This window comes from Cnephaeus nilssonii (genome assembly GCF_951640355.1).
Source record: "Cnephaeus nilssonii genome assembly, chromosome: 14".
Classification (NCBI taxonomy): Eukaryota; Metazoa; Chordata; class Mammalia; order Chiroptera; family Vespertilionidae; genus Cnephaeus; species Cnephaeus nilssonii.
In genome coordinates, this window is record NC_137085.1 from 51,461,140 (window position 1) to 51,481,298 (window position 20,159).

Here is a 20,159-nt window from a genome sequence, read left to right on the forward strand (position 1 = left end):
TACCCTTCAGCCCTAACCCTTCAGTCAACTTACTTTATATTCTCATTCGCAGGTACTTCGGGCAGCTGCACAGTAATCATGCCATCCAAGTTGGTCTTCCCGATGAAGGCGGGCTTGGTGCGCAGCACGTCGGGCGCAGTCTTCGCGGTCACCCGGTGCTGCAGGCCCCCAGCACTGTTCCCACGGTTTGTCAGCACGAACGAGTACGACTTCTCGGGCTTCAGGTTGACAATTAACTTTTGCGTAGCTCGACCATCCACTTCTTCTACCATTTTCCCATCATCATAGAGAATCTAGGGAAATACCACCGATCATAGAGAGGCTAGGTATGTTTTCTAAACTCACGTGCACTTGCTTATAGAAAATGCATATCAGATCAATTTCAATCTCGGGATAGTTCCTAAGCCAATAAGTACTCACAAGTTCTAGAGATCACATCAATTTTTCATTCCGTTCTGACTGTGTAATGATAGAATATGTCTAACTCTAGCAAAAATACACAAAGAAATGCACAAGAACTTTTCAATTTTGACTTGTCAGTTGTATGTGACAGAAATGGAACGTGTGCGGAAATGCTTTAGGTTTCCAATGTATTATACACATCACTTTTTTTCTAAACGTTTCCATTCCTGTTCCTAAATATATTTTAACTTTCAAAAATGTTTCTCTCCTCTTTATTTCATAGCCTTGTACTTCTTGCGAGCTTCTCTCACCATCTCTCCATGGAGTTTAAATTCTCAACTAGAGTTTAAAATGTGTAAAGAATTCAGGCCAATAAACATATTTTTAAGATCTGTTGCATTATATATAGGTAGAAACCATACAGATTTCCTTTTCTGGGGGAAAAACAAAAACACTAGCTTAGATGTGAAAAGTTTAACGTGCAAATACTAGGTCACCTACAAAGGGATGCCAGCACTGGGCTCTTCAGAGGGGAAAGGTCACACTGCCAAAGTGCCAGGCTCAGTCCAGAATGTGAAAGCCACAAACGAGCAAGTCTGTGTTCCAGAACCAAAGCAGTCTGTTTGCTTCTTGGTGACTCACCCAGGTGGACTGGCCCCGGCCCCTCCACTTTTACCTGTGATTTCTGACACATTCGAAAACCACTTACCTTGAAAGGCATGGCGGAATTATAATTCTCTGGAATCTCCCAAGACAGCAGCACTGAAGTCTTCATTACTGCTTTGACATGAAAATTTTTTGCAAACACTGCTGGAAAAGGAAAAACAGTGTATTTAAACCACTCCTAAAAACCATGACCTGTCCTTTACCACCTTGGACCACAGGGCTTACGCTAGATGTTTTCTACTTGGATCAGAGAGAGAAGTGGTGATTTGCCTACCTGTTTAGATTACACACATCATTCTCACAAAGATCTCTCCTTTCTGTCCATTTCGGTCAACTATATTGTGTTTTCCTTACCTGAGGACATGGGGATGCTCTCAGCCAGACTTGGTTGGCATTCTATAACTGAAATCTAAGGCATCCAAAACATATTAAGTTTCACATACGTTACCTTTGCACTTTGGCTGAACCTATTAACATGAATGGGTCGATCAGTTATTTATAGCTTCAAAATACTGATTTCCAAAGACCGATATTCCTTTAAAGGAGGAAGGCCATAAGCAGACAAATCCTACCTTGATCCACAGGCAGTGTCCTGAACTGGACACTGGGACTATATGGCCCGGGCCCTTTGCTCGTGTGAGCACGTACTTTTACATCATATGTGGTATCTGGTTTTAAGCCACTGAGTGTCAGAGTGGTGTCAGCGGGAACAATAAGCTGCTCCATTGGAAGGAGAGGGATGTTGATATCCCTGTACAGAAGGGTATACTTGGTGATAATGCCATTTCTCTCTGCCAGGACAGGTGGCTGCCAAGATAACTGGACGGAGGTGGAAGTGGTGCCTTCTGAGTGGAGGTTTTGAGGGAATCCAGTTGGGACGTCTTCTGGGACAGAAATCTCCTTCACCATCTCCTCCCCAAAGCCCACTTTGTTTCTGGCCGAGAGCCTGAAGGTGTACGACGCTCCTTTGTGGATGTCTGTCGCTGTAAAGTGATCTTCTTTTTCGGAGAACTCAAGAGTAGTGAGCGGCTCCATATCCTTCCGGCCAAATTTTAGACGGTAGCCCTGAAGGGGTCCAAATGTGTCCACCGGGGGGTGCCACTGAATGAGAGCAGTATTCATCTGAGTGTGGCTAATCAGAAGCCGGGGTTTCCCTGGGACTGAAGCACAGGGATGGAGTGGTAAGACCAACGTACATGGATGCTCACATTTCAATCCCCGCTGAATGGAAACACCACTCTACCGGCATTCTCATTTCTTTATTTTTTTAAAAAAGGGGGGGCAATGCTTGGTCTGTATACCTTTGTGGCAATGTGCTCCTTGTCCTACTCTATTAAAGTAGGCTGAACTGCTAGAATGTGACAATAGACACAAAATAGAAATTACTAAAATAATAATTTGAGGAAATATTTTAACATCTTCACATTTTAGACTTTCACACATAAAGGTGCATGCCACAGAGAAATGAACGAGTGCAGATTAGCCAATTAGATGCAGCTAATAATAACAAGTATAACGTATTTAATTATTGGTCGCATGCAATGTACCAGACACTAAGAGCATTACATGTACTGTTTCATGTGATTTACAGTCCTTACTCCTGACTACATGCTCTCATTAGTTATCTTGATTTTGTATAATAAGAAAAGGAAACCCAGAGAGACAGACACAGTGCAAAGTCAGATGTGTAATAAGTGAGAAAGCTGTAGTACAAACCCAGGTCCACTGACTCTACAGTCCAAATAATTAACTATATTGTTAAGCTGCTTATAAATTTACAAAAAAAAAAAGTAGTTCCAAATAACATTATTTTGACTTAACTATGGCTCTAATTTGCATTTTTGTTTATACTTTACTATCCATACCAGTCATCCTCATTGAATTTTCATCTTTAATACAGTAATTAGGTTATGAACTACCCTATAATGTTGTTGTGAATATTAAATCAGAAAATGCATGTAAAAGTCTTCACACAAGTTTTATATTTTATTACTATTAACATAATTCTCAATAATCAAAATACTAACCTCTTATAGTAAGGGGCTAGTTTCCTGTAAGTACATAATTTATATTATTTTCAAGTTAAATAAGTTAGATATGTAAAGAGTTCTAATCTACTCATTCAATAGATGTGCACAACTAAAATTTTTTAACGGAAAGCAGTTATGCCTGGAATCTACGCAGAAGGACAGTGGTAAATAACACAGAGCTAGAAGTTTCTTTGAGGACAGACCCAAATGGGGGAGGAAGAAGAGTATCAGCAAAATTAAAACAAAGCAAAGTTGATTGGAAAGGGAAGACGGTAGAAAGGAAGGAAAGCTTGCACTAATGGGAGACTGGCAATGACAAATAGTGTTATGGGGATAGAGATTAAAAACAAAGAAACAAATAAACAAAAAAAACAACAAAACCAGAAAGATGATAAGAAAATACATAGTATAATGACCTTGGTAATGACCTGGCTAATCTGTTCATCATATATTTTAGAAAGTTGAACCCCCAGTGGTAGCATGCTTTGCCCAAGAACATGTTCATTAAGGTAATTGTATCCTTCATCAATGAAGTAACAGTTTTGTTCAAATGCTGGGTAAGTTCATATAACTCAACTAACCCACAATGCATGGGAAGAATAGTTCCTGAAGTTTGTAATGGCTAGTGTGTGTGTGTGTGTGTGTGTGTGTGTGTGTGTGTGTGTGTTGAGAGTTGGCCCAGGAACCAAGTCAAACCAAACCAAAAACTGTATACTCGTTGTTTCTCAGGAAAATATGCATGCACAGAGTTTAATCAATTAAGAAATTCTCAAACTACAAGTCATTCATAAATTGGAGAGCGTTTGAATTATTCCATTTCCAGTAGCTTTCTTCAGTTTCAGTTAGCCTTGGTCAACCATAATAGCCCGAAAGTATTAAGTGGAAAATTCCAGAAATAAACAATTCATACTAGTACGTTTTAAATTCTGAGTAGCTATGATGAAATCTTGAGCTACCCCGCTGCATCCTGCCCAGGGCTTGAACCCTCCCTTCGATATCTCCACACTGTAGGTTAGTCACTTAGGAGCCATCTCCGTTATCAGACGGACCGTCACAGCATCACAGTGCTTGTGTTGAAGCAACCCTTATTTTACTGAACACAATGGCCCCAAAGTGAGAGTGGTGATGCTGCCAATTCAGATACGCCAGAGAGAAGCATTAAAGCGCCTCCTTTGAGAGGAAAGTTGATTCCAGTACATTAAGTTATTTTGAGAGAGAGGGAACGGTCACATAACTTTTATTTCAATATATTGTTAGACTTGTTCTATTTCATTATCAGCTATTGTTAATCTCTCACCGTGCCTAATTTAAAAATTAAACAAGTATGTCAAGGAAAATACATAGTATAAATGGGATTTGGTACCTTCTTTGGTTTCAGGCATCCCCAGGGGGTCTTGTAATGTAGCCCCGGTAGCTAAGGAGTCACTACTGTATTTTTAGTTTAAATATATTTAAAATTATTTTCATTTTAAAAATCACTTTAAGGTAGACACTGAGAGGCATCCCTAAATTTCCCTTCATGTGTGTATAAGATTTACACAATTTGCTCAATAAGGGTCAATGATGTCAAGGATTAAACACGTGAGGCTCTGCTGAGAAAAACTAGGGCCTTCAGCAGAGGACACATCATTCAGTAAACAAAACCCAGCTCAAACTACTGGGATAAAACATAACTATTAAGCCTCAACATTTTCCAGATACAATATATTTTATTAAACATATTTATCAAAAATTCTGGTTCCAAGGAACTGCATGGTAAGTATGTATACAGTTTCTATAAGATGCATGTAAAGCTAGGATTAATCAAACACTTTTAGTTTTCTTCTTTTTTTTTATTGATTTCAGAGAGGAAGGGAGAGGGAGAGAGAGAAAGAAACATAAATGATGATAGAGAATTATCAATTGGCTGCCTTCTGCACGCCCCCCTACTGGGGATCGAGCGCTCAATCCAGGCATGTGCCCTTAACTGGAATCAAACCCAGGATCCTTCAATCTGCAGGCCCACACTCTATCCACTGAGCCAAACCAGCTAGGGCTAGTTTTCTTGATAGAAACCACAAATATTCTAATAATATTTATACTATTTGTCATCCAAATAACAATATGTTTTTATTATCTGATATTTCACTTTATACTACTGCTGTGGTACAAATTTGGAGAAATATAATGGACCAGTAAATTCTGAGACAAAAACACACTGGCTTTATAAAAATGTTCATCATTCTTCTGTGGTTAAAGCTTAGGTTGGACTAATGTTTTGTTTGTTTAAATGCCCTTTCTTAATTGGGGATATACATGCTGTGGGCTTGAATCATGGGATCAAAGTAATGCTCTAGAAGTAAGAGTCAACCCATACCTGAAACCTATACGTTAATACTGACCAATGTCAACCCAATCAATTTAACAGATATTTAAAAAAAAAAAGAAGTCAGAGTCAGTTCTGATCTACTGATTTCCACTGCCCTGCCAGGAGCATCTCAGCCTGCTCTCCATTCAAGCCTGCAAGGTCATTCCTTCCCTTGGCAGAAGTTTCACTAAGCCTGAAAACTACGAGACCACCAGTCCCGGAACACCACCATACACAAGTCAAGAATTCCAGAAAGAAAGGAATGCTGAGGCAGCTAGAGAAAGAATACCAGTATCACCTCAGGGGAGGCCAGCCACATGACGCGAATGACTCAAAATCTCCACAAATGTGTGAAGAGTAGAAGTACCTCAAGTTGGGTAAGGGTTCTGGGTATTTCATCCAAGTAACAGATATAAAAAAGGGGGAAAGGAATGCGGAGAGTTCTACAACACGGAATATATGGTTAAAAGATAATTCTCTGAATCTCCACATATTGATTCCATTCCATTACTGATTTCCAGAAAATCTAAACATATACCATCTTTTCACTTTGTGCAAAGACTTACACACTGGCACACAGGAATCTGGGTGGGAAAATAAAGATGGATAGTGCAGGGTCTATGCTCTCTGGTATCTGCATATGCTAAGTGGGGAACTGAAGAGTTGTATTAGGTGGTACTCTATGTGGAGTCTGGCTCAAGGTTTCAGGTGCCTTAAGCTTATAAGTGGACCACGTTTACAGGTTATCCAGTAGGAGGCTCAATGGTCCTGCTTCCTCCAGCATGAGAGCTGGAGAGCGGGCAGATTAAAGAGTATTAGATACTAACTCAGGAGAGCGTGGGGGTCATTTTAGTAATGTCTTAGTGAGGAAGCAGAGAGAGCCCAGGTGCACAGTAAATAAGCTAACTCAAATTCATGCCATGGCATATATGTGATCCCGTCCCCCTTTTGCTTTTTAAATTCTTATTCCCTTACTAGATTCTTCTCTATTAAAAATCCTTTAGAATTTCAGAAACGGTATACAGAGTGTTGTCACCCTTTACTTCCTAGCAATAGCAATCACTGGGGATCCACGGAGGCACTCTGTTGGTCCCACTGCCTCTAAACTAAGCTTCCGTTTAACCTAGTACCTAAGAAGAAGCAGACCTGGAGAGTATTATGCTAAGCAAAATCAGCCAGCCAGAGAAAGGCACATATCGCATGATCTGACTCATATGTGGAATCTAAAGAACAAAATAAACTGATGAACAGAATAGATCCAGAGACGTAGAAACATGGAACAGACTGTGGAATCTCAGAGGGAGGATGGGTGTGTGTGTGGGTAGGAAGAGATTAACCAAAGAATTTATATGCATATATGCATAACCCATGGACACAGACAATAGTGTGGTGAAGGCCTGGGAAGGTTGGGGAGGGGAGAGGGGGAAACCTACAGGCTAGAAAGAGTCAATTGGGGGAATAAGAGGACATCTATAATACTTTCATCAATAAAGATAAATTAAAAAAAATCATAATTCTCTGGCCTAAGCCTATTACTTCCAAATTCTCCATGTCATAGTTGTCTTTTCTATCAGCTTTAAACCATAGCTGTTCAGTACAGTAGTGAAATTTATGCAAAAATATAGAGAAAACTTCAAACCAATGAATTTGCTGGTTGCCTTAAATCTCAGGACTTCACGCTATAGTATGAGACAGGACAATGTAAGAATTAACAAATAAACTACAAAAATGTCACAATCACTGAAATGTAAAAGCCAACACTTTATTCAAAGGCATTCCTCAGGTTACATCTTCCATAGATTAAGTGATGGCCAGTACATTTTGTTTCAAAGATATGATTGTTCACAAATTTTAGAAATAGTATATTATACATTAATATATACTACAATCAGGAATTTTACTATTAAAATGAAATTTCATGAGAATTCCTGAATTCTCCATGGAAGCAATTACTAAATAGCCTAAAAACTGTGGTTTAGTTGAAGCTCATATATGTGAGATAAACTCAGTAATTCTTCATAGTCACATAAATATCAGGTTTTTTGGTAATAGTATACAAAAACAACAACAAAATTTAATGAGTTTACTGATTACTTGGGGATAAACCATGACTGGGGAATGCTTTTTTGGGGTTCGGGGGAGGGCTTTTTAACTGGTAGGTTGGCAGCAAAGAAAACTACAGATTTCCTCTATAAGGGGTTATAAATCTGGATTCTCCCACCTCCAACCCAGGCTCAGTGGGAAGGTCTCAAGAAAACAAAAGTGCAGATATCTACATTTCAAGTATTTCCTACCTTAATATCTAAGTCTTCATTGATTAACAAAGACCTGAAATTGTGAATGAAAATCCCCAAATAATTTTATATATAAATAAATGTCAATATGGTGACTAAAAAGTGAGGCGCTAGTCTTTAAAATAGATAATAAAATAGACACTATTATTCCTTTCTCTAGGATCCACATCGTCTGGTTATACCTTTTCTGCTCATTATAGGACCCCCATCTTATGAGAATGGGAGTTTGATGATTTCATGTAAAACATTTCAGGCCTATTAAGACACAGTTATTAATATGGGAGTAGATGTATTTTCTTCATTTTGAAATTAAATTTCGGGAGTTTAGCCTTGGTTGTCTATAGTCAAATAGAGGTAGTTTCCATAGCAAGACAGTCAGTGTGCCCCACTGAACATGTATCTCCTATGCAAGGCAAAAAAAAAAAAGAAAAAAAAACGTAGCTTGATCCAATGGCATTCTTTAAAAAATTAAAATAAAGCCCAGAAGACTATCTTGAAGGAATTTTGCCATCTGTAATCCTGCTGCTTGAGGCGGTTCAAGGTGGCAGGATGTGAGGCAAATCTTATGACATTTAGACAAAGTTGGCAGTGAGCATGGCACCCAGGAGGGTGCTCCCCATCACAGCTGTTCTTCCCTGGATGCCTTTCCTAAAGGTGTGTTCCTAAAAAGTTACGCGAGAAGTGATTTTGAAGGAGTAAATCAAATCACAGTTTAAATGTTCCAGTGGAAATTTCTATGGAAAGGGACAGGAGGATAATCCTTTTATAATCATCTCTTAATTTATTGGTTTTACAATGCCAGGCCTTCCTTCATGCTGGCTTTTCCTACTGTGGCCAATCAAAGTAACTCTAAAGAACACTGAGCTTTGTTCTTTAGAAAGAACAATGTGATATTTAGCCCTTTTTCTTTTCTTCGTTCTCTTTTCTGTTCCCCGTCTTTTGTGCAATTTGCCTCCTTAGGACCCCCAGAGCAGGGGGGGGGGGGAGGAAAAAATAACGAAAAATAAAACTAAGGCAACACCTAGTTCCAGATGGCAGCTCCTCGACCAGGGTTTGTTGTTGACAGAGTTTGAAGCTGCTGAGTGCCTTCCCTACCTAGAGGATGTGCCCTCTGGACCCCCTGAGACTTGCTCCTTCACCCCATTAAAGAAAGCCTCAGCTCAAATATCCTGCCTCACAGAGACCTCCCATTACTCACTCCAAAATAACCCCTAGGGGCTGCCCTATGCTTAAGGCCCACACACCTTTATTCTTCAGTTTATCACTCACTGACATTTTATTCTGTACTGATCTGTCCACTGTTAAGGAGCTAGTCCTGGTCAGAAAACAAATGGCAGGAGGGCAGAGTCTGCTTTGCTGACCGATGTATGCCCAGTAATGCTCTAAATCAGTGGCTCTCAACCTTTCTAATGCCGCGACCCTTTAATACAGTTCCTCATGTTGTGGTGACCCCCAACCATAAAATTATTTTCGTTGCTACTTCATAACTGTAATTTTGCTACTGTTATGAATCATAATGCGACCCACAGGTTGAGAACGGCTGCTGTAGAGCCTAAGACCATCAGAAAACACAGATATTTACATTACGATTCATTAACAGTAGTAAAATTACAGTTATGAAGTAGCAACGAAAATATTTTTATGGTTGGGGGGTCACCACAACATGAGGAACTGTATTAAAGGGCCGCGGCATTAGAAAGGTTGAGAACCACTGCTCTAAATAATTGATGCTCCAAATAATTGATGCTCCAAAAAGTATCTGTTAAAGGACTGACTAAATAATTTAGGTAAATTATATCCCCATGTTCTTGTTTTTATCTTCTGAAATACACACACACACACACACACACACACACACACACACACACATATATATATCAAAAAAACAAAAAGTTGATCAGAGCTTATTTTTCCCCCTGGGTGAGAAGCCACTCGTCCCACTTAGAAAATCAGCATTACTGTCTCCCCAAACATGTTCAAGGTACATAGCTGCACAGATGGGTTACCTGCTCCTGTGGTGGACACCAGCTTGGGCTTGCTGCGAGCACCGTCTCCTTTGGTGGTGTAGGCTGTGACGGTAAGGGAGTAGGAAGTTTCAGGCTGCAGCCCAGAAATAATCATGTCCTGAAATGACACAGTAGAATGGCACTCATTCAAAACATGCTCCCAGTGCTCTGGGGGAAAATCAAGGCATCCGCTAGCGTTTCTGTGCATGCTTCAGCATTCCCTGCAGCCATGCCAAGCACTGGAAGTTGCATGCCTGGAGCTCATGCTATGGACGCTGGTTTCATGCAGACATTGAAGTGGGGTCAGCCCACGTAGGGCAGCTCTGAGGGAAAGTAGTTAAAAACATAAAACCTGGAGACAGAACGCCTGAATTCTTAAATTTAAACCCACTTCCCCTTATTTATAAGCTTGGTGATCCAAGGTATATGAGTTCAACTCTGTGCCTCAGTTTCTCACGTGAAAGTTATGAGTAATAAGACCGCATAGGGCTACCGAAGGATTGAATGGGTTACATCAGGTAAATGATGGGAACTACGCCTGGCTCCTAGTGAGCAATCCATAAAGTAGTGGTTATTTTTCTGCCAGCAGCTCGCCATGTGCATCCCCTACAGCCTGGCCCACAGACTGTGGATGGGCTGATGCCAGCGCAGTCTGTTTGACCACCCTGGACCCATCTTGCCAAATGGCTGATCTGTTGGACCTGACAGATCAGCCATCCTGACATCCTGAGATTCAGGTAAGTTTCTCGGGACTCATGAAACATAGCACTGATTGATCGTGGAGGCTATGAACAATAATCATTATATACGCAGGACAATCTTCTGTTCGACTGAATAATTTTCTGATCTAAAACCAAATAAAAGAACTGGCTCTGCCATATCACAAATATTGTTCAAGTAATTCTGACTGTTTAGAAAATGTTAAATATCACCAACATTATTTATTAAAACTCTGCTTTTGTCTTAGTAAAGGCCTGAAGCTGTGATAGTTATTAAGACTAGACAGAACTGTTCATCCAAACTGGAGGTTACACAATTCTTTACATAGAACTATTGATTTCTCCTAGAATTATTTTTAGAGATACACAGAGGGCGAGCAATAATGAATAAAAAAACACACCCTTTCCGATTTTTGGTACAGTTATGTTTTCAAATAAAGTGTGATAAATTTAAGAAAATGTACAATGCCATTGCTTCCCACATCTGAAGACAATGTGAGTGAGACAGTAGGACTTTTCTGTGCTAGGCTGTAATGGGCACCATAGAACTCAATGGTTGACAATGATCCCAAATATGACAGCTTTTACAATGTGCTTTTCTCAAAAAAGTAGAAGTATCAACAGTGTGGAAATTCCAGTATTTCGGATTCCATCTTGAAGAGCCATTGGGAATACTATTCTGCCAGATGAATGGACTAAATTTGGGAGAGAAATTTTATTTTCAGAAACTTGGAATGGTTTCACTAACATTACGAAGAATATAAAAACCAAGTGAACCACCCGAGAGTGGCATTTTAAACTGTGGCAGACAATAGCCAGTCCAAAATACAGTGATGGGTAAATGCCAACCTTATTGTTTTCAATGTCCCCCTTCACATGCTACTTGATTGCTGCTGGAAGCAGGCAAGGCTGGGAGGGGATAAAAAAGCAAGGCTTGGTTCTGTCACCGAATTGTGTGGCAAGAAAGTTTATATCCTCTGAGCCTTGTACAAGTTCCCCAATTATACAAGTAGGTTAACTGCTCGTGTCCTTCCTCTAGCCCGTATGACAGGATGTTGTAAACAATGCAATTTGAAGTTGGTCAAGCCCTCTGTGGCCGTACAATCTCAGCTGGCTACATCTCTGTCTGCCTGGATCTCACCTTCTCAGGTTACATTTTCTCTCTTTAAGCTGAGGGCATACTTCCCTGGTGGCTTCCTACCCTCTGAGGGTTAGGGTGGCTGATACCATGGCTGGCCAGTTCCCCACTCTGTCTTTTCCTATCCCACTCCACTTCTTGCCCTTGCTTGCTAAAAGTTGGCATTACTGGATGTTCCGTAACAGTCCCTGGTCTTCTGTTCAAAACAAACAAAACAAGAAAAAAACAACAAACAACTGCATTCATTTTCAAACCTTAAAGGCTTTTCTGCCTTCATCCCAAATTCATTTCTAGCCCTGACTTCCTTCAGTAGACATACAAGGCACACATCGGCTGGACGGTTTCCCTGGGCTGTCACGTGTGCCCTCAAGCTTCGCTGAACTAACATTCCCAGAAGCAGACTCCTCCCTGTACTTCTTTACGTTAACGAATGGTGGAGCATCTTCAAAACTTCGAAGCCGTGCTTTGATCTCTTTTTTCTTCCTCAAATTCTTTGCTAGTCAGCCAGTTTGTGCCAATTCTTTAAAATATCGATCATAAACATCCCTTATTCCATTTCTGTTGCCTGGACTCTGTTGAATTTATTATCCCTGCGTGGCTATGTTAGCAAAAGAGCTCTTTCTACCTGTTTCCTCGTCTACTATCTTTTTTCTTTCTAATCTCTCCACTAAGTCTGCAGGTAATGACCCACTGAGTAAGACATGGAATCAATTTAGTCAGTCATGACCGCATTGAAAAAAAGAAACAGAATATACTTGAATGCAAACTATTAAAGTTTATATGTATTTAAAGGTAAGGTATTATTTTGAAAAACTTTTATTTTAAACTAATGCATGGGTGGTGACATATAATACATTTCTTACTATGAGGCATGGTCAAAGTTTATCAAACACTGCTATGCTATTGATTTTTCAACGTTATACTAAGACTAGAGGCCCGGTGCATGAAATTTGTGCACAGGAGGGTGGGTGTCCCTCAGCCCAGCCTGCACCCTCTCCAATCTGGGACCCCTCAAGGGATGTCCCACTGCCCGTTTAGGCCCGATCCCACCGGGATTGCGTCTAAATGGGCAGTCAGACATCCCTCTCATAATCCAAGACTGCTGGCTTCCAACTGCTCGCCTGCCTGCCTTCCTGATTGTCCCTAACTGCTTTTGCCTGCCAGCCTGATCACCCCCTAACTACTCCCCTGCCAGCCTGATTGATGCCTAACTGCTCCCCTGCCAGCCTGGTCACCCCTAACTGCCCTCCCCTGCAGGCCTGGTCCTCCCTAAATGCTCTCCCCTGCAGGCCTGGGTCCCTCCCAACTGCCCTTCCCTGCAGGCCTGGTCGCCCCCAACATCGCTCCTCTGCCAGCTTGGTCACCCCTAACTTCCCTCCCTTGCAGGCTTGATCACCCCCAACTTCCCTCCCCTGCAGGCTTGATCACCCCCAACTGCCCTCCCTTGCAGGCCTGGTCCCTCCCAACTGACCTCCCCTGCTGGCCTGATCGCCCACAACTGCCCTCCCTTGCAGGCCTAGTCCCTCCCAACTTCCCTCCCCTGCTGGCTCTCTTGTGTCCACATGGGGGCAGCATCTTTGACCACATGGGGGCAGCCATCTTGTGTGTTGGAGTGATGGTCAATCTGCATATTACTCTTTTATTAGATAGGATAGAGGCCTGGTGCATAGGTGGGGGTCAGCTGGTTTGCCCTGAAGGGTGTGCCAGATCAGGGTGGGGGTTCCCTTGGGGCGTGGGGTGGCCTGGGCGAGGGGCCTGTGGTGGTTTGCAGGCCGGCCACACCCACCAGCGACCCAAGCAGAGGCCCTGGTATCTGGAGTTTATTTATCTTCTACAATTGAAACTTTGTAGCCTGGAGCGGAGCCAAGCCTTCTGCTTGCTCCGTGGTGGCAGCCATTTCTTTTGGGATTTACTTATCTTCTATAATTGAAACTTTATAGCCTTAAGCGGAGGCCTGGGCCGGCCAGGGTGTGTGGAAAGCTTGGGTTCCTCCTTCGCCGGGGGCAACCCTAGCCTCGTGCTCTTTCCAGCTCTGTGGCTGCCACCATTTCTGTTGGGATTTATTTATTTTCTATCATTGAAACTTTGTAGCCTTGAGTGGAGGCCTAGGCCGGCAAGGGCAGGCAGAAAGCTTGGCTTCCTCCATTGCTGGGGAAACCCAAGCCTCCCTCCTGCTCTCTGTGGCTGTAGCCATCTTGGTTGGGTTTATTTGCATATCTGCTCCTGATTGGCTGGTGGGTGTGGCTGGTGGGCATGGCTTGTGGGTGTAGAGGAATGATGGTTAATTTGCATATTACTCTTTTATTAGATAGGATTGATTTCTTGGCTATATTTAGCATAACTTACTAACCAGAACCCTTGATTTCTGTCAAATTGGCAAGCTCACTGTCACCTGACTATATCACACTTGTGACTGCCTCAATCTGCTCACCTTTAAAAAATATGTTCCCGCCTCCAACTCTACAGTGTGCACGTGCACACTCACACACACACACACACACACACACACACACACACTTTCACCTCTTCAATCCCTGCTTATCCTTTAAGTTCCCAACTAAATTTCCAGGACCTCTTCCACTGTCTGGTCTAGTGTTTCTAAATGCTTACTGACATTGTCACTCATTTACTAATTAATTACACATTGCTTGATGTCATCACATATATTGTATTTTATGAAACTTTTCCAAACTTTACATCCTTCCTAGCCAGACTATAAGCACTTAAGAGGCAAGTGCTGCATCTTGTATCCCCCACAGTACCATACACTGAGTGGCCAAATTATTATGATCTCTGAACGCATAATAATCTGGGCACTCAGTGTACTTATGTATAAGGGAAAGCTTGCAAATCTTGATATGTCAAGGGACCAAAGATAGTGGCCCCCAGCCTCTGGCTAGTAAGTCCTTTGCTTCTTTCTAACTACCCACAATGCAATTCTTATACATGGAAAAACCTTATTTTAAAATCCCAACTCTGTGGTCAGTCTACACTGAGTGGCCAGATTATTATGCGTTCAGAGATCATAATAATCTGGCCACTCAGTATATATGGTATAAGCTCTCAATAAATAACATAATCCACTCAATCAATTCTTTTTAAAAACTCCTCCCTCAGTGGGATACATTTTACTTCTTGCCATGACTCATTCAAGTTTAATGCAATTTGTATGGATACAACAGAGAATTGCCATTTCTGGATAGAGTTAATTGGTGCCAGATCTACCTCATGTGATCTACTGAGTCAGATTTATGAGGAGCCTACAACAAACATACAACTTGACAGCTCGAGTCCATGATGCCGCCACTTAAAGCGTGCCTCCTCTAACTGTGTCACACGGCAGAGTTAGTAGCAGCCACCAAAATAAGATGAGCTCGTGATGTTTCTTATGCAATCAGTAGCACCATGCTGCCAATGTCACAAAACCAAACCAAAATATAGAGTATAACGTAGTAAAGGTAATTTAAAAATAATTGGTTAGTTCATGCAGTCAAACAGTGATGATATATCACAAACACATGAAAGAGGAGTATCAGAAAAAAAAATAAGCATTTATCATCTGTTTTGACAACGCAGTCAAAAATTACTCACATGTTCAGTAGTATCATCAAATTCCCACTGATTGAGATTAAGAAGGTTGGGGAGAAAGAAACAAAATAAAAAGAAATGAAGAGAAATTTGTAGCCCGATAAAGGCAATGGTGTCCTTGTTAGATTTAAGAAAAGAAAAATAAAAGCAATTGAAACAGTGTATACAATCAAATTCCAAAGAGTTTAAGTGCATTATGCCGCCACCTTCATTCCCAATTGAAACGTCAAAAGTAAATATGCTCTGTGTTGTTACCACTAAAACCGCCTATTTTCCAAATTTTCCATTGGGATAAATTAAGAAGGCATAGCAAAAAGCTACTGCACACTACGTTGTGACATTTATTTTGACTTTTTCTTTAAGTTACAGTTAATTCAAGTCACTATTAAGATTAACACCTCTTGTCAATACTGAAATCCTATATTCCTGGTGAAGTCCTGCAAGATGTAATGAAATTTCAATGAATATTTAAAGAGAAAATATGAGATGAGCAGAAAAAAGGGGGGGGATACACAAGGAAAATCAGCAACTTAATAAAGAAAAGCCAAGTAAGAAGAGAAGAAAAAAAGGAGATTGAGTGGCGTTTAAGGCAATTTTGTATTATATGATTCCATTACCTACCGCATTCTCAATGAAAAGAGCTACAGAACTACAGTTCTGTAATGTAATATTATCTAAGAACAGAAGAACATCGAAGCAGACTTACAAAATAAAACGTAAGTACTGATGGCTTTATTTCATATTATGAGAGTGCTCTATTTTACAGGCAGCACAAATAAAAAATTTGAAAAAGCAAGCCAGTGCCCCTTTCCGAGATCTCAGGGACACTATGAATCTCCAACCCCATTTACAGAACTGACCTCTAAACCAAAACCATACAACGGGTTTCAAGGTTGAGAAGTTAGCCACTAATCCAGCTCCATTTATTAGAGTATTTCAAGACTGAAGCAAACATAAGAATCTTTGTGAGTTGATTATGTCAAGACTTGGGGTAAATAATGTCCTCAGGGCCACAGGGCTATTTATTTGCCCTGTTCTTTTCATTGAGGCAAAGATGCAAAGTTTGGCAAACTGGAGCAGTAGTTCACAACTTGGTTCATAATCTTTCTCACTTTCATATAAAACAAGGAATTTCCTACTGAAATGTGTCAAATTATTTAAATTTATTTTTTTTATATTTTAATTGATTTTGAGAGAGAGAAAAGGAGAGGGAGATGGAGGGAGGGAAGAAGAAGGGAGAGAGGGAGGAAGAGAGGGAAGGAGGGAGGGAGGGAGGGAGGGAGGGAGAGAGAGAGAGAGAGAGAGAGAGAGAGAGAGAGAGAGAGAGAGAAAGAAACATAGATGTGATATGAGAGTGAAACATCAATCAGGAATTGAACCAGCAACCTTTTGATGCAATGTATGACACTCAACCAACTGAGCTACACAGGCCAGGACAGAAATATTTCAAATTTTCACCAATATCAGCCATTGCCATGCCCAGCTACCGATTTGCTGGACAAGCAAAGCACTTCTCTATTCATCAATCTTGGAGCACGCATAGATAAGCTAGTCCAGCGGTCGCCAACCGGTGGTCCGTGACGTCTTAAACGGTTGGCGACTGCTGACTAGTCCATTATGTATAATCCCCATCATTGCAGTCATTGATTGAAATCTTCCTCTCCCTTTTAGAAAAAAAAAATGACATATGGATTTATTATGGTACTATCTTTGAATCACTAATTTATGGACAAATTAATGTTGTTTTAAACAACTGATCACAAAACCAAGTTATGACTACATAGTTATAAACAACTGCCTTAGGATCAATTTCTCACATACAACTAATACTTTTCCTAACTTGGCTCAACGTAAGGATCCCATTTATTCCCTGGGAAACTCTCATTTTTATCATGGTCATTATCTTCATTTTCTGGGAAATGAAACAATTCTTTTCACCAAATATGTAATTTAATAAAGAAGTTATAAATAATATACTATCAGGATACCTTTCCCGAAAAAGAATGTCTGTTCTTCAACGGGAGAGCTTATATATTTAGAAATTAGGTCAACTTAATTCTAAGTAGTTTTAATACAGTGGAGAGTAGATGCTATCAGCAAAACCGCTTCTCAGAATTCTTCCCCTTGATTTGATTAAATCTAGTTTGAGGTCAGAAAGGCAAACTCAGATACTGCTATAGAGAGCCGAGTACTTGCATTTGAAGAAAACAGTTAACATGTTTTAATCAGATGTGTCATTTCACTATAATTTATTTTCTCACTTGATGGCAACTCTGAGAAGGCGTATGCACATTGTGTACAGGATTCTGTACGAGATTTTTAAGATGTAAAGAAAATCAAAATGGGGCCCATGTCAAGAGACGGACTTAAGTATCATAGAAAATCACAGATCCGGAAACACAGCCTCACCTGTGCATCAGCCAGCATGACATCCTTCAGCATGGGCTGGCCCTTGGGCTCCCCATTTTCCATCTTCACATAATGCACCTGGTATCCTCGTATCTGGCCATGCTGTTTGTTGGGCACGGGCGAGCGCCATGTGACTTTAACAGATGTTGAGTTGACAGCCTCTACCTCGACTTTGCGAGGAGGACCACTAGGAACTGGAACAACATCATCGGATAAAAGAAAATTATAGGCACTTGCCCCACCCAGTCACAGCATTTTCTTTACTTAGGTTTTTTTTTTTTTTCTTTTTAAAAAAATGGGCAGACCCACTATGTCTCCTTTGTGGAATACAAACATTTTCAACCAATGAAAATGCTCAACCAATCTGCTCTACCTTTTAAGAAAAGATCAAAAAACATGACCAATGCCAAAAAAAAGTATGGAAGAAAAAAAGAGTATCAGAGAAATAGAAAAACATGTAAAAAATGTACAAAAGCCAAGGAAGATGCTTTGAGGTTCAAAGCATTAAAGCACAAAGAGGTATAGCATTGAAATAATAACAAAAACTGGTTGTTGGTTGCTGTGTGTTTTTTTTAAAGGTTTCTTTTTAGCAGAAAAAAAAAAGATTCTTGATTACATGGATTTTCTTCTTTTTTTCTCATATCAAAGGTATTCCATACAACAAATGCCAAAACTTAAATGCGGAGCATCAGTGCTTCTGAAATATGCAAGACAAAAAGGCAACAAGAAGGTAAGAAGGCAGTTTTTAAAAGTTAACTTCAAAATGTAAAAGAAGTGGCTACAAAAAAAAAAAAAAAGCCAAGGAAAATGCAGAAGGCTTTAGATGGAGGTACAGAGGAAGAGCCTGGATTGCAAGGTCATAGGAGCCAGCTGTCCGTTTAAAGGGAAGCAAATTACTCTGTTCAGATTGAAAGCAAAAAATAATAATAATTAAAAAATAATAATAATTAAAAAATTAAAAAATAAAATCCCAGGCTGTAACAAAGATAGGTCTTTGGCAAAAAGTGACGTTAGAGTGATGTTGGGTAAAAAAGATGAGCAGAGAAAAAATGGGATATTGTTAGCCTATCAAAAGACAGCAGACCAAGATTGTGTCAGAAGGGAGCAAACTGACGTAGCAGAGGCAACATACCATCTTCATCGGTTCGAATCAACACGGACAAGCTCTCGGGGCCAGGGCCGACGTCTGTGTGGGCTGTCACAGTGATCCGGTACTCAGTCCATTTTTCCAGCTGTTCCAAAAGGTATTGGGTAGTGTCCGAAGGAATTCCCAAAATCTCGTGAGGTTTGTCATCTTCTCCATCCACTGTGGTATACTTGATGGAGTATTCAGTAATAATGCCATTCTGTTTTTCCACTGGTGGAGGTTGCCAACTTACCAAAATACTAGTGGAACTTGGGCTGGTACAACTAATGTCTTGAGGAGGAGCTGACGGCTCTTTTTTTGGTAGTGAGTTAAAGGAGGGTTTGAGTGAGAGGACAGGAGTGGTTGGAAAAAAAATGATAAAACAAAAGAAAAGGCAAAATAAATAAACGAACATTAAGGGCAACGAAACAAAAACAAGGCTTTGAAACTTAAAATAAAATTTTTAAAATAAATGATGTGCCTTGGCTTAGTCACATGAACAAACCAAAAAAAATGAATAAATGACCAGAAACAAATGTTAAATAATGAGTGGGGGGAATATGTGAACATGAAAACCTTGAGATAATAGAGCCTCCAACAAAATTACCTACCTGCAATTTAAATTCTTCTTCTAAACCAATCCCTCAGTATTCCCCGGCCCTACTATACAGACTACCCAACTTCAAAAAAAGCTGCAAATACTGCAAGTTATATTAATGAGCATCTTGATGGGGCTTCACAGATGCTGTTTCAAGCTTTCATTTCTACATTCTAGAATGAAGGCAATTCCCATACAGCATTCATTTGTGAAAGCATTCTTTAGTGTGAAAAACTGCAATAACTACCAGATACCCTTCCACAATTCCAGTTATTTTAAAAGGAAAGAAATAAAAGCCCAGCAAACATAAACGGGTTCCCTCTGACTATCTGAAAAACTGATTGTGCCTGACCAGTTTTAATGAAAAGCATTAACCTAACATTGATCACAGCCCATGTACAGTGAGCATGCAGAATCAATAAAGGAGGAAAAGGCGTAGTCCAAGATTTACCTACCCGAGAGCAATGTCAGGCTTGTTGGTTCTGACTGTAACTTGTACTTACCCTACATCAGCTTTCAGCTTTTTAAAAAATTATAACTCTGCGTGAGACACCATTGCTAGTGAAGAATTAGATTCCACCAGCAAATTTTGGTAAAATCAATAATAATCATCTATCTCTTACAAAATGTCAATAACATAGCCATTAAAAAGAACTGTTTAAAAACCCGAGAAACATCTAGAAAAGGTATGACTTATCTTTCACTTTGTACATTAATTCCTTTCATTTTCTATATAATTATTCATATAAATTAGGGTTGACAAAAGGAGTTACAAGATAAACTTTCTTATTGCCCACTTAAAAATAAACTGGTCACCTTCTGAGCAATTATTTTCC

The 20,159-nt window shown here is 40.3% G+C and overlaps 1 protein-coding gene across 1 annotated transcript in view; it reads right to left on the reverse strand.

Moving 5' to 3' along the window:
- PTPRD (protein tyrosine phosphatase receptor type D) overlaps positions 1-20,159 on the reverse strand; it is a 496,562-nt gene that overhangs the window by 153,879 nt on the left and 322,524 nt on the right. Inside the window, exons 11-17 of the mRNA XM_079789612.1 lie at positions 18,732-19,037; positions 17,600-17,793; positions 15,194-15,220; positions 9,746-9,863; positions 1,641-2,228; positions 1,112-1,212; positions 34-293 (exon numbers count right to left, since the gene is read on the reverse strand). Coding sequence (XP_079645738.1) covers positions 34-293; positions 1,112-1,212; positions 1,641-2,228; positions 9,746-9,863; positions 15,194-15,220; positions 17,600-17,793; positions 18,732-19,037 — 1,594 coding nt within the window. The remainder of the gene's footprint in view (positions 1-33; positions 294-1,111; positions 1,213-1,640; positions 2,229-9,745; positions 9,864-15,193; positions 15,221-17,599; positions 17,794-18,731; positions 19,038-20,159) is intronic.